Genomic DNA, 14,551 nt, shown 5'->3' with positions numbered 1-14,551 from the left:
GCGGCGCGAGGCTGCGGGAGTAACGGCGGGGGAGGAAGAGGAGGGGGCGAGAGAGGTCGTGCGGTCGTGTGAGGGCAGCGGTTTTTGTTTAACGACGGGCAGATTAGCGATCGATGGATTATAGTGGCGTAATGCGGGGTTGGTAGCGTTAAACATCGGAGGATTAAGAGCCATTAGATGTTAATGATGGATGGATGTGATTGTTTGGATCTGCCCCTCTCTTCTTTTTATAGTGGTAGTAGATAAAGTGGCCGTATGCATCGACCAGATGCAGAGGCCGGGGGTATTCCTCCTTTTCGAAAGAAAAAAAAAACCATTATGGCTTTGATATTGTTTTAGTACTTTGCGCTGCACTTTCTAACAAATACACCACTTGTGATAACTTTGTGTTTTGTACCGGATCATTCTGCCACCAAAGTCTATAAAACACAACCCTGAACTACAAAATCATCTAGTTTAGAACCCTAAACTTCCAAAACTGGATAAGAACAATCGAATAACAGGACGACACATTTACATCAATCTGTATGAATACATGACTACAAATAATTGACAAGAAAGATCAACATCGGCTCTCCTCAACTTAAAGAGCTAGAGCATACGTGAAAGATCTAAAGAGGAAAGATAGTAACTATGTACATGTCCCTAGAAAAAACTCTCATGTTTTTGAACTCCTTTTGCCTTCAAATCTTGTTGTCGATCTTGGGTGCCACGACGAAAGGGTTCTGCTGCGCGATCTTCTCACGGCCGGCCTTCTTATAGTCGAAGCCGCACGCATGCCCGTCCACGTAGCGGTGCAGCGAGCAGAAGGTGCCGCCGCACCGGCACGCAAACCCCAGCAGCCCCACCTTCTTCCTGCACGCCATGCACCTGGTCGGCTTCTTCGCCGGCGCCTCGGCCGCCGGTGTCTCGGCGGCCGGCGCCTCAGCAGCACCAGCTGCAGAGTGATCCTGCAGGCTCAGCGACGTCTTGAGGTTAGAGGCGAGGTTGGCCACGTCATCGACCTTGACCGTCGTCTTCCCCTCGATGGAGGGGCCGGGCGCAGCCGTGTCGGTGGCCTTGAGGTGGTCGCGGTAGCACTTGGAGCACATGTTCTTGGTCGCTGCGTTCCCATAGAACCCGCAGCCGTTCGCGCACTGCGCTGCGGCCCCGGCGCCGGCGGCCTGCGTCGGCGACGACTCCTGCCCTTGCGCCATCTATAAGCGCTGATGATCTTCTGATCCAAAAGGACCCGGTCGATCGCTTCTCGTTTGGTTGCTCTTCGTGTTCGTCCCCGTGCGTGGCTTCTCTCCTGACGAGGCCACGAGAGCGTCATCCTGTGGGCTTTTAACATAGAGACAGGCGAATTCGGACACGGAGACAGATTTCCAACCCTGGTCGGTCCACACCATACTACGGTTTTCAGTTCTGAACGTGTCCGTTCATTGCCATGAGATATAAATATTCTATATACATCTATGAAAAATCTACATATTCTTTTAACATAGTACGGATGCAAGCCTCATATATATACGCGCATACACTCACTGGTATGAACGCACACATGCACACCCTATTCCTATGAGATCCTTCAAGAGACTGAGGAGCGTCAAAAATTCTAAAATAAATATAGGATAAATGCGATCACCAGAATTTGAACCTCGGTGGGCTGAAGATACCACTGACCTCTAAGCATCCAACTCCGGGTTGGCTTACACACACACAAAAAAAAAACAGTTACATATTGTAGCGTGCGTAGATCAACTAGTGTCCGTACACCACAAGTTTGGAGGCAGCAACGCTACTCTTTTTTTATCTCTGAATTCATATAATCTCTAGAAATTTTTAATGTACAACTTGTATGAGTAACACATGTGAGCAAGATAAAGATGCTATTTATGTAGTATAAAGGGACATACAGCATGGTTTTATGGAAATAACATGGCAATTTGGTAAAATTAAACTGGCAACCAAAAATAAAGCGTGAGCAAAATAGGGTAGCACATTGGTTGGCATTATATAGTCGTACGGAGTCTACTACTGCCGTATGGCTGGGAAGGAGCCCACCTTGTATTGAGGAGTTGGTGCCTCTCGATTGTAACCCTCTGATTATGGAATAAAACTCTCTTTCTGTCGCAAAAAAAAACTGGCAACCAACTAGACAAGTGAGGACAAAATACCCTGGCAACTGGGTTTTACAACCACCGACATTTTTTGTGAAACAACTGGCCACTAGGTAGAACTTAAGTGGCAAGCGCAGCAAAATAATATGACAACTAGTTTGTACAACGACTGACAAGCTTTATTGGACAACCGAGTATAACTGAACAGATAAGCACACAAAAAACACAACGACAACTAGTTTTTAGAACAATCGACAAGTTTTATGAATCAACATGACAACTGAACAAAATTAAACTGATAAGTACAACAAATCACCACAACAACACAATTTTCCCTTACAATAATGGACATGCTTTGTGAGAAAACATGACAACTAGGTAGAATTAAAATGACAAGCATAGCAAAATATTGTGGCAAGTAGATTTTTTTAAGTACTGACAAACTTTATGAAACAATACGGTAACTAGGTGGAATTAAAATGGCAAGCACAACAAAACGTTGAGGTAACTGAGTTTTATAAGTACCGACAAAGTTTTATAAAATGGAATGATAGTTTAGTAGAATTAAATTGGCAATCAGCTAGGCAAGTAGAACAAATCATTTGTGGAACAGTTTTTGTATATGCTAATATGTTCTCTTTACAATATAAGAACATTTTTTCATAAATAGTAACATAAGCTATGAATAGTTGTAGCCTGCTCTTGCCATGCCTAACTACTAGTAATGCTAGTACTTAGCTGGCAATCTAATAATATTTCATTTACAAAGTAAAATTTTATTGTGACGGTCATAGTTATGTTGGTAGCAATGGCAGAGCAACGTAGAAGTCTGGGGGCAATGCCCCCCCCCCCCCCCCCACTAATTGTGAAAAAATTGGGGTGGTGGGTGCTATATTGGGATAAATTGTCTTTTACCCCCTGCGTATCTTCATCATTACTATTAACGATGATACTTTAGACCTTCTCTCTTATTATTAATTATTGTATAATTAGGTGGGTTGTATTCATATTTGAGGTAAAAACATCACATGTCCTATAACTGGCAAATAATGTGATGTTTTGGTCCAAAACTTACAAAACTACACCCCACCATCCTACAACTTGCATGAAGGCCCTGTTTGGATCACGGGGTTAGAGCTAGTTTGGGTTAGTTGGGGGCTCAAATAACCCAAAAGTATCCAAACATGGAGGGCTAGAGTGGGTAAGTTCCATCTAACCCAACTATCCCGGTAGAGAGGTGCTTATTTGAGTTAGAGTGGGTTAGAAAATAACTCCAACTCTAACTGTGTTAGAGTATCCAAACAGGGCCGAAATGTGATGTTTTGGTCCAAAACCAATCAACAAGCGACAAGTGATGCCAAAGTACTAATAAGGGGAGTGCAAATGCAGATTAAGATGGTGATGAGAACAAATGGTGACTGTGGAGAGGATGTTGCGTTCGTTTTCATAGATCAGACATTTTTACACATTAGATATAAAGAGTCCACACATAAAACTAACATATCTAGTTGGTTGGTCTATTGGTTAGCGTGAGTGGGATGCATTGCTGAGGTTCGGAGTTCGAATTCCTGGCCATGTGATTTTTACGCTCCAACAGATGGGTATTTTATTTAGATACTAGTAAGATGTCCGTGCTATGCTACAGAACCATGTGAAAGTAGAGCTAAAAGTTTATCCTCGTTTGGTTATTGAGAAAATCCAAGCGAGATATTTTGAAGTTACAAAAGAAAAAGGAACTTATTTATTTTCTCATCGTATGCATTAACCTGGACATTTCTACTAATGCTACTCACTAGGTTCGCTGTTATAAGACATTTCAGACAGCATGCAAAGCAGCCTATTTTTAGTTTTCTGAAACGACTTATAAAAGTGAACGGAGGGAGTACTATACATAGTGTTATTCTACTTTGCAAGGTAGCCAAAACACTAATGACATGTTTGCCTCTTGCATAACGGATCATCATTTTATTCATGTCACATATTCCTAATGCCAAAGTTCAGAAGTATGCTCAATAGGTTATGATAATCAACATTTGAGATCTCCACATTTTACTACTAGTATGTATGCACGTGCAATGCACGTCTTAAAAGAATGGAGTGATTTTGAAGCATGGCTCGAAAAAAATATAACAGAGTGATTTTGATAAATGAAATTTCACTCCAACAGATGGGTATTTTATTTAGATACTAGTAAGATGTCCGTGCTATGCTACAGAACCATGTGAAAGTAGAGCTAAAAGTTTATCCTCGTTTGGTTATTGAGAAAATCCAAGCAAGATATTTTGAAGTTACAAAAGAAAAAGGAACTTATTTATTTTCTCATCGTATGCATTAACCTGGACATTTCTACTAATGCTACTCACTAGGTTCGCTGTTATAAGACATTTCAGACAGCATGCAAAGCAGCCTATTTTTAGTTTTCTGAAACGACTTATAAAAGTGAACGGAGGGAGTACTATACATAGTGTTATTCTACTTTGCAAGGTAGCCAAAACACTAATGACATGTTTGCCTCTTGCATAACGGATCATCATTTTATTCTTGTCACATATTCCTAATGCCAAAGTTCAGAAGTATGCTCAATAGGTTATGATAATCAACATTTGAGATCTCCACATTTTACTACTAGTATGTATGCACGTGCAATGCACGTCTTAAAAGAATGGAGTGATTTTGAAGCATGGCTCGAAAAAAATATAACAGAGTGATTTTGATAAATGAAATTTCACCCACAATTGTTTTTTATATTCACACAAAAAACTGTACATTCACATCTAAAATACTGTAGGTTCATAAAAAAAACTGTATGTTACTCTATCTTTTTTTTCTCCCCATTCTCCTACCAAACCATTTTATCTGGGCTCAAGTCGTCATCCGCTCAAACGGTAATATGGCCCATGAGGCATCACATATGGGCTTTTTTTTCCTGGAAGGGCCACGTGAATGTTCTAGAATAGAGTAGAGGCAATATCAGTCTACTGTTCATGGTGAATCCGGCTGATCTTAGCCCTTGGATTTTGGAGACCAACGGTTATGATTGATGCTCTGGATCCATTTCAAAACTGGTACACTATAGAGTAGTATAGATATCCAATTTAAAATGTTATGCCACATTAACACCATTCTTAAAAATCCCACGCTTATAGATTTTGAGTAGACTTGAAATATATATAAGCCAAGCTGCAACCAACAAAAGGATATCTATATGTAGTTAAAAGAACTTAAGGTGGGCAGTATGAGGTAATAAGCGTTGTTTTGTAAACATATCATAGATTCAATGTTCAACATGACATTTCACATTATTACCCCTAGGCTACACAAAATATTGACAAAAAATGCAACAAGAAAAACGAAGAGACATATAGAGCACGCTAATGCAAGGCATCGGATGATAAGCAGATATCGTTAGTCCATACAAGAAAGTTTTAAATACAACCCTAAACTATGAACCCGCTAATTTACAAACCCTAAGCTTTCAAAACTGGACAAGAAAGATCAAATAACACGATGATACGCCTTTACACCAATCTGTATGAATACATGACTACTAACAAGAAAGATCAACATCAACTCTCTTCAACTTAAAGAGCCAGTGCGTACGTTAAAGATCTAATAAAGAGGAGAGACGGTAACTATATGTACATGTCCCTAGAAAAAAAAACTCTTTACATGCTTTTGAACTCCTTCCGCCTTCAAATCTTGTTGTCGATCTTGGGTGCCATGACTAGAGGGTTCTGCTGCGCGATCTTCTCACGGCCGGCCTTCTTGTAGTCGAAGCCGCACGCATGCCCGTCCACGTAGCGGTGCAGCGAGCAGAAGGTGCCGCCGCACCGGCACGCGAACCCCAGCAGCCCCACCTTCTTCTTGCACGCCATGCACCTGGTCGGCTTCTTCGTCGGTGCCTCGGCCGCCGGTGTCTCGGCGACCGGCGCCTCGGCAGCACCAGCTGCAGAGTGATCCTGCAGGCTCAGCGACGTCTTGAGGCTGAAGGCGAGGCTGGCCACGTCGTCGGCCTTGACCATCGTCTTCCCCTCGACGGCGGGGCCGGGGGCAGCCGTGTGGGTGGCCTTGAGGTGGTCGCGGTAGCACTTGGAGCACATGTTCTTGGTCGCCGCGCTCCCGTAGAACCCGCAGCCGTTTGCGCAGTGCGCTGCGGCCCCGGCGCCGGCGGCCTGCGTCGGCGACGACTCCTGCCCGTGCGCCATCTATCAGCGCTGATCTTCTGATCGAAAAGACGCGATCGATCGCTTCTCGATCGTTTGGTTGCTCTTCGTCCCCGTGCGTGGCTTCTCTCTTGACGAGGCCCCGAGGACGTTCTCCTGTCGGCTTTTAAGAGGCCCCGCTACGCCGGGTGATCAGAACAGCGTGTCACACGCGAATTCGGACACGGAGACAGATTTCCAACCCTGGTCGGTCCACAGTCCAGACCATACTACGGTTTTCAGTTTTGAACGTGTCCGTTCATTGCATGAGATATAAATATTCTATATACATCTATGAAAAATCTACATATTTTTTTTAACATAGTACGGATGCAAGCCTTATATATACGCGCATATACTCACTCGTTGAACCCACACATGCACACCCTACTCTTATGAGATCCTCCAATAAACTGAGTGTCAGAAATTCTAAAATAAATACAGGATAAATGCGATCACCAGGATATGAACCCTGGTGGGCTGAAGATACCACTAACCTCTAACCATCCAATCCCGGGTTGGTTCAAAAAAGAAAACAATTACATATTACAGCGTGCGTAAATCAACTACAGTGTCCGTACACCACAAGTTTTGAGGCAGCAACACTACTCTTTTTTTTATCTCTGAATTCATATAATCTCTAGAAAATTTTCATGTACAACTTGTATTAGTAACACATGTGAGCAAGATAAAAATGCTATTTATGTAGTATAAAGGGACATACAGTATGGTTTTATGGAAATAACATGGCAATTTGGTAAAATTAAACCGGCAACCAACTAGACAAGTGAGGACAAAATACCCTGGCAACTGGTTTTTACAACCACTGACATTTTTTATGAAATAACTGGCCACTAGGTAGGACTAAAATGGCAAGCGCAGCAAAATAATGCGACAACTAGTTTGTACAGCGACTGACAAGCTTTATGAGACAACTGAGTATAATTGAACAGATAAGCACAAAAAAAAACACAACGGTAACTAGTTTTTAAAACAATCAACAAGTTTTATGAACCAATATGGCAACTGGATAGAATTAAACTGATAAGTATAACAAAACACCACGACAACTAGATTGTACAATAATGGACATGCTTTATGAGAAAACACGACAACTAGATGGAATTAAATTGACAAGCATAGCAAAATGTTGTGTCAACTCGATTCTTATAAATACTGACAAGCTTATTAGACAATACAGTAACTAGGTATAATAAAAATGACAAGCACAACAAAAGATTAAGGTAACTCAATCTTATAAGTACCGACAGGGAGCCCTGGATCGTCTTCCTCGGTTTCTGCTCACAGGAGCTGGCTATCCTTGTGGGGCACTCACGCCCCAAATAAGGTTAAGATCCACTGTTGGCGGCTGATGCGCAATGGACTGGCCACTGGGTCAGAACTGCTGCGACGTCGGATTAAGCCTGGTATCTTCTGTACTGCCTGCGGTCGGGAGGAAACGTTACTACACCGGTTTTGGAGCTGCCATCATTCACAGCAGTTCTGGGCTGAGTTGGCTGCCCGGCGCAGCGTTCCTGCTCCGGTTCCTCCTGTTGGTGTTGCTACTAACCATGAAGTTGGCAGGTGGCTCTGGAACTGGATGGGCAATGCGCGTGAGGAAGAAAAGGAGATGATCATGCAGGGGCTGTACGAGCTTTGGCTCGCAAGGAATGAAGCTCGTGACGGGGTACGCATCAAAAGCCCGGTTGAGGTAGCGTGTTCGGTGTCGCGGCTGATTGATGAATGGACGGAGGTGGTGACGAAGACTGCTTGTGTTAAAGCCAGACCCCCACCGGAACAATGGCAGGCGCCGGAGGCCGGCTGGCACAAGGCGAACGTTGATGGCGCACTTTCTGCTGTCACTGGTAATGGAGGCGGCGCGGTGGTGGTCAGAGATCACGAAGGCGCGTTTAGAGGGGCACTGGCCCAGCTCTTCCCTAACTGCCAGAAGCCGGAGATCGCTGAACTGCTGGCCTGTCGTTTGGCTCTGAACTTATGCAGAGAGCTGGGGATTACAAGAATTCACGTGGAGATGGACTGTCGTGAAGCAGTGTCCATGGTCAACTCTGATCTTCGAAACCTATCGGTCGCTGGGCCCATTGTTGAAGATATTAAGGTACTCATGCGGGACTGGATGGGGTGCAAGATTTCATGGCGTAGACGAACAGCTAACCGTGCTGCTCATACCCTGGCTAAGGTAGCGGTAGGTGATGGTATTTCCCAGGTTTGGCGAGTTGCGCCCCCTGATTGTATCCTTTCTGTTGTTGCGGACGAGATCCCTGACTTTGCTTAATTAAAGTTAGTTGTTTCCCTAAAAAAAAGACAAAATTTTATAAAATGATGTGACTATTTGGTAGAACTAAATTGGCAACCAGCTAGGCAAGTAGAACAAATCATTTATGGAACAGTTTTTGTATATGCTAATATGTTTTCTTTACATGTTGCTTAAAAATCATCAACTATATAAGAACATTTTTTTCATAAATAGTGACATAAGCTATTAGTACTTGCAGCCTGCTCTTACTGTACCTAGCTACTAGTAATACTAGTACTTAGGGGGCAATCTAATAGCCTTTCATTTGTAAAGTAAAATTTTATTGTGACTGTGGCCATGCTTATGTTGCTGGCAATGGCAGAGCGACTTAGGGTGCGTTTGTATCTAAGGCAAAAACTAAACTAGCCTTGCTGGACAAGGTTAGGCGTTTGGTATGGACATGAAAATCTAGCTTTTGATGGCAATTAACCTAATAACTGCTGTCAAAACCTTGCTCCTGGAGTAGAGCCAATTTGGCTCGCCTGTGTGGGCAACCAACAGGCGCAAAAAAATCAATTCCACTTCCTTGTACACTCGTAACATAACTCCCCTCCATGAGTCACGGTCCACGACGCGCCCACACCACTGGAGTTGCTTTATGTGACGTTATCCAGCGTACGACATGTTGCAACCAAACAACCAGGTTTGCTCTTACGAGCTCTTGCTCAGACCAGCTAAGGAAATCTACCCTAGTTAAGCAAGGCTAGCTAATGAACCAAACGTGCCCGTAGAAGTTAGGGGGCAATGCCCCCCCCCCCCCCCCCCCCCCCAAACTAGTTTGAGAAAAATGGGGTGGTGGGTGCTAGATTGGAATAAATTGTCTTGTGCCCCCTTCATATATTCATCATTACTATTAACTATGATACTTTAGACCTTCACTTTTATTAATTATTTTAGAATTAGGTGGTTTGTATTCAGACTTATAAGTAGGTTGCATATGCTGTAGAATGAATGTAAAAAAGAATATACCCAAGCACTCATACCACCAAATTATAAGAAAGTCTTGTAAGGATCTCATGAGGCTAATAATTTTCTTTTGCAGACGATACATGACTGTTTTGGGGACTCCCGTACTTCACCAAGATGTTGCTGCAGGACGGCAATGTGCAGACGTAGATCCAAATGACGAAGGGGACTTCAACTTCTCTGCTTGGTGAGCGCTACCGAGGAAGATCTACTTTGACGACAATGAGTGCTTGATGCCGCTACCTGATGAGTTCCCCTAGTTGCCTAGGTCCAGTTCCAATCAACGACTCTTGACAGTACAAACATCGCTCTCAACGGGTAGGGCTGACCCTAGAGCACATGGATGGCAATGGGTAGGGTATGGGCGGGTACAACCTCCTTCTGCCCAAACCCATACCCATGGAAACCTTCTATACCCACCCACTACAATACCCATATGGGTATAAATCGATACCCATGCCCATACCCATCAGGTATCCTATACCCAATGGGTATCCAATGGGTATAATATATGGTATTTAAATTTATAAAACATAGATAAATGAGTCTAAAATCAAGTGATGATAAGCGAGTAGTATAGCACCGACGCAGCCTCCTCCGGTGGGTGGCCTCTTGGAGGAATCAAGAGAGTATGAGCAACGGTTGGTGGAATCTCGATGTAGTGAGAGACGACTGTGGGAATTGGGGATCGCTGGATTGAGAGATGGACAGGAGTTTTCGACGATGATTAATTCAATATTTCATCTTTTCGAGGAGACATATATGATGTAGGGGGAGTGGCGAGAAAGCATGTGTGAGCATATGAGATATGGCCAGTTTAGGGAATACAAGATTTAGGGATGGACCATGGGAGTTGGATGTTGACACCACATGTCATAGGACTTATTTTCATTTATTAATTTTTTGTGGGTATCCATTGGGTTACCCATGGATGCAATTTCATACCCATGCCCTACCCATATATTTTGCGGGTATGGATACCCATTACCCATGGGTACAAAACCTCTTCAAGTCTTGCCCATGCCCATTGTATTCGGGTAGGGTACCCGCGGGTACCCATACCCATGGGCAAAACTGTCATCCCTACTAGAGCATGGCAAAAAGTGCAACAACCGATGACCCTCAAATAAAGATCCAATGCATCTACATACACAAATACATTACTGAAATATGGTTTACTGAAATTAATAATGATAATAATAACGTCCAAATGTATCTAGTAAATTAAAAGGACATTAACTGCAAATCAACGACATTAGCAACAAGTAGCAATTTTCTGAAATCCAAACTGTACCAAATGCCAGGCTATTAAACATCATCGAGCGACACAACAAAACTAGTGGCGTGGTGGAAAAAAAAATTCTCCATGCGCCAACACAATGCATACACATATCTTTTTTTTTCGTTTCCTATTGATATTGTGAAACTAGAAATATTGGCTCATGCACTGTGTTCGGGTTGCGTCATTACATTACTCTCTAGGACCCTACAAAAAACATGCTCTTAAGGATTTTTATTCTTATTTTTTTAATGTGAATCATTGGGCATAACAAACCCGTCAAGCATATTGATGGGGGCATCACCTATATCTAGACACGTAGTTTCACTAGTATCGTTGGACCCGGATGTTTGACCCTGCTTGCAAGGGCTCGAAAGTGGGGTTGTTGAAGAATATGATGTTGCCAATGATGTATGTAATAAACTTTAATGCGAATCCCATTCCCTGGGCATAACAACATCAATTATATTGCTGGGGCCTCACCTCGATCTAGACAGTAGTCGTACTAGTATCTTCGGACTAGGCTGTTGACCCTGCTTGTGAGGACTCAAATGAAGGCGTTGTTGAAGAAGATGGTGCTGCTGATGATGTCCGTATAACTATACCGACAGATCAAACAAATAACCAAATTAGATTAACCGATACAACACTACCATCACAGCCGCAACGAGACATCGGAACCTGTTACACAACAGATTAATACAAGACAAACATGTGTGCAATGAAGAAATAAATATATATGGAGCAGTAAATTAAGTTTGACAATTAAAAAAAGAGAGATAAAAACAAACTTCAGGGCCCAACTGGGTTCAAACTAGTGACCTCTTGATGCACAGTCAAATGCTCTACCACTGAGATATGGACCCCACCATCTCATTGGCATTAACCAGCACTTGATCATAAATAATGAGAAGGACATGCGACGACATGGCCCGAGATCAAGTTAACTATCTCAAAAACAATAAACAACTCAATATCACTCTCCCATTGGGTCCATATGTCACGATTTGCATCGTACTTACGCTGTGTTTGGATGTAGGAAAAATTGCTTGGAATTGAATTGGACTGGAAATTCCAAATCCAAGATGGAAAGGAAATGGGATCCAATTCGAATTCTATTGTTTGGTTGTGCATGGAATTTATTGTTGGAATCAGAGGGTAGCACTCAATTCCAATTGCTGTTTGGATGTACAAACTATGGAATTGGATGTTTTTTGAGTTTGGACAATAGAAACTTTTGTACATGCATGAAAAAAAAATATTATGTGTCTATTTTACACACATAATAACATTATAAAATGTTCTGAATAAGGTCAAAACAATAACACAAGTAGAAATAAATATGGAAAAAGGAAGGATACCAGAAAATAGTTTTAAAGTACCAAGAAAACAACATGGACAATAATTTTGGAAGTTTATGTCTCTTACACATAGCACAAGCAGATACTTCTATGTCTCTTACACATAGCACAAGTGGATAATTCACAAACATGAAAGTACATAGTAGTCCATACATCAACTAAACAGGATAGTAACAATTAATCGAAGGTCAAGAGCCATGGCTTCCTTAACTCCTCGGGTAGCGCCATGAGTGCTTCAAACAAACGCTCATTGACAATCAATTTTCCATAAGCTCTCAGCATATCACTATCTTCCAAATCTGGTACCTTCTTTAGTGCAGCAAGGATTTCTGTTGGAGGAGTCACCTTAGGCATAGGAAGTGGCTCGGTTGTCTTCAACGCATCATCAAAAGACATCTTCATCTTTCCCATCATGCACAAGATAGCATCCCCAGTGCGTTGCCTCTTCTGAGGCACCTCAGGAGCTTCTTCAACAACAGGTGTGTCTTGTGGTTCTTGAACACATTCAGCTCCTATCCTAGCACCTGCACCGGTCGCATGATCTTTTGAATATATGATATTGATAGACTCCCAATTGTGCACTACTTTGTTCCTATAGGCACGTGCTTCCTTATAGCCTACACAAAACACACAAATGAGATCATATTAAAGTTGCAAAAATAACCACAAAATAAATTTGGTGTTAAGTACCTCCACATATCGAGACCACACTTCTTCACTATCAACCGACACCATGTTCTTTACCCAATCCCATCCAAAGCCACTCTGTGCAAGCATCTTGGTAATGATCTCATACTGCTTGTCAAATGTTTTGATTCTTCCTGTTATGTTTTCCTTCATAATGTCAACATCACATGTATCCTTGACATGCTTAATGCAAGCATTATACACATGTGGCTTCCAACCATTTTGAGCACGGTCACCATTGTTGTGATGCTCAACAAGGACAGCCAACAATGCCGTGTCCATCTCAGGAGTCCATGTAAGGTAAACTCTACTTTTTTTCCCTTTTGGTTCGGCCATGCTTCTACAAGTAAAATAAATGAATGTGCATAAAAGTAAGAACAATAGAGCAAGCACGAGTAAGGTAAACATATATATTAGTACAAACAAAAGATGAAGCATGTACAACCCATAACACACAAGGCACCATCACAACCAGCATGCTACCACACAAAAAAGGGCACCATCACCAAGATAGTACTTTGGTATAGAAATCCAGGTCCATTGGTATAGCCAGCATCAACAAGATAGTACTTTCCTATTGACAAGTACGTAAGTTAGCTAACAAGTACATATGAGAAATGAAACGCGAAGAGAAAGAGTCATACCCTGTGGTACAACAAATGCATCTTCGCGATTGATTCTCATAGCATCTTTTAGCACTCTCGAGTCCAATGACGAACCCTGCCAACCAGGTAGAACATAGAGAAATTTCATGTTCCAGTCAACCACACCTAACATGTTAGTGCTGATCTCTTGGTGCCTATTCCTATACCTCCCTTTGTCAGCAGCATTAACAAACACCGGAATATGACACCCATCAAGTGCTCCAAGTGCATTAGGAAACCACTTCCACTTGTAATCATCGAGAGGGGTGATAGAAGGATCAGGAAGCTTGATAAACTCCCCGGTTAGAGACAGGATGGCTGATAACACAGTAGACAAATGCCTACTGATAGTCTCTAAAGAACGCTGGTACGTGCCACCCAACATCCTCATTTTAAGTCCATGTCCAACAACTTGTAAGAACATAGCAACATTTTCTTCTACTGTCACAAACGTGCTATCTTTTAGACCACACTTCTCACGCAACATAGCACAAAGATCATGGAAGTTCCTTTTAGTTAAGCGTAGCTTATCATAGCAATTTTCTCGGACCCCTCATAAGTTTGTTTCAATATATACTTTCGATATGCAACCTTTTCCTCATCATCATCGAAGCATCCGAGATTCCTCGGTGCCCTCTGAGAACTAACATAAGCAAATGCTAGACATGACATTTCAAAATACTGATTTGTCAACAATATCCTCTTTCTTTTTCTTCTTTTGTTCTCTTCGGTAATGTAGGCAACCAACTCTTGTTGGGACATGATAAAAAAGCTACAATGCAGACACCATTTGTCCATGAATTATTCAGAGCATTGGTACATACTAAACCACAGCAACAACATCACAGTACAAACATGGAGGAGTAGATAATATACCTTGACACCACCGAATTTCGAGCTCCTAAAATCCCCTGAGAATCTGCATAGTTCAAACCAATCATAAGTTAGCAACACACAAATCTGAGCTCTTAAATTCGAGGCAATGGACTGCATCTG

At 42.3% G+C, this 14,551-nt stretch overlaps 2 protein-coding genes and 1 non-coding gene across 3 annotated transcripts; all 3 read right to left on the bottom strand.

Moving 5' to 3' along the window:
• Positions 1–610: 610 nt before the first annotated feature.
• LOC123135168 (zinc finger A20 and AN1 domain-containing stress-associated protein 12-like) lies at positions 611–1,276 on the bottom strand. Its single transcript, XM_044554258.1, has one exon. It carries the CDS (start codon positions 1,194–1,196, stop codon positions 684–686), a length of 513 nt encoding a protein of 170 aa, XP_044410193.1. The 5' UTR covers positions 1,197–1,276; the 3' UTR covers positions 611–683.
• Positions 1,277–5,480: 4,204 nt separating this feature from the next.
• On the bottom strand, positions 5,481–6,389 carry LOC123135166 (zinc finger A20 and AN1 domain-containing stress-associated protein 12-like). The gene has a single exon (XM_044554257.1). The coding sequence runs from the start codon at positions 6,305–6,307 to the stop codon at positions 5,795–5,797; it is 513 nt and encodes a 170-aa protein (XP_044410192.1). The 5' UTR covers positions 6,308–6,389; the 3' UTR covers positions 5,481–5,794.
• Positions 6,390–11,657: 5,268 nt separating this feature from the next.
• TRNAH-GUG (transfer RNA histidin (anticodon GUG)) lies at positions 11,658–11,729 on the bottom strand. The gene has a single exon. It is a non-coding gene; the product is annotated as a tRNA-His (tRNA).
• Positions 11,730–14,551: the final 2,822 nt, after the last annotated feature.

The sequence above is a fragment of the Triticum aestivum genome, chromosome 6B (assembly GCF_018294505.1).
Source record: "Triticum aestivum cultivar Chinese Spring chromosome 6B, IWGSC CS RefSeq v2.1, whole genome shotgun sequence".
Lineage (NCBI taxonomy): Eukaryota > Viridiplantae > Streptophyta > Magnoliopsida > Poales > Poaceae > Triticum > Triticum aestivum.
The sequence above is the reverse complement of the archived record's forward strand: the minus strand, read 5'-3'. Positions and strand labels throughout refer to the sequence as shown.

Coding starts and splice junctions, on each gene's coding strand:
- LOC123135168 (XM_044554258.1), bottom strand. CDS start 1,196: ATGGCGCAAGGGCAGGAGTCGTCGCCGACGCAGGCCGCCGGCGCCGGG.
- LOC123135166 (XM_044554257.1), bottom strand. CDS start 6,307: ATGGCGCACGGGCAGGAGTCGTCGCCGACGCAGGCCGCCGGCGCCGGG.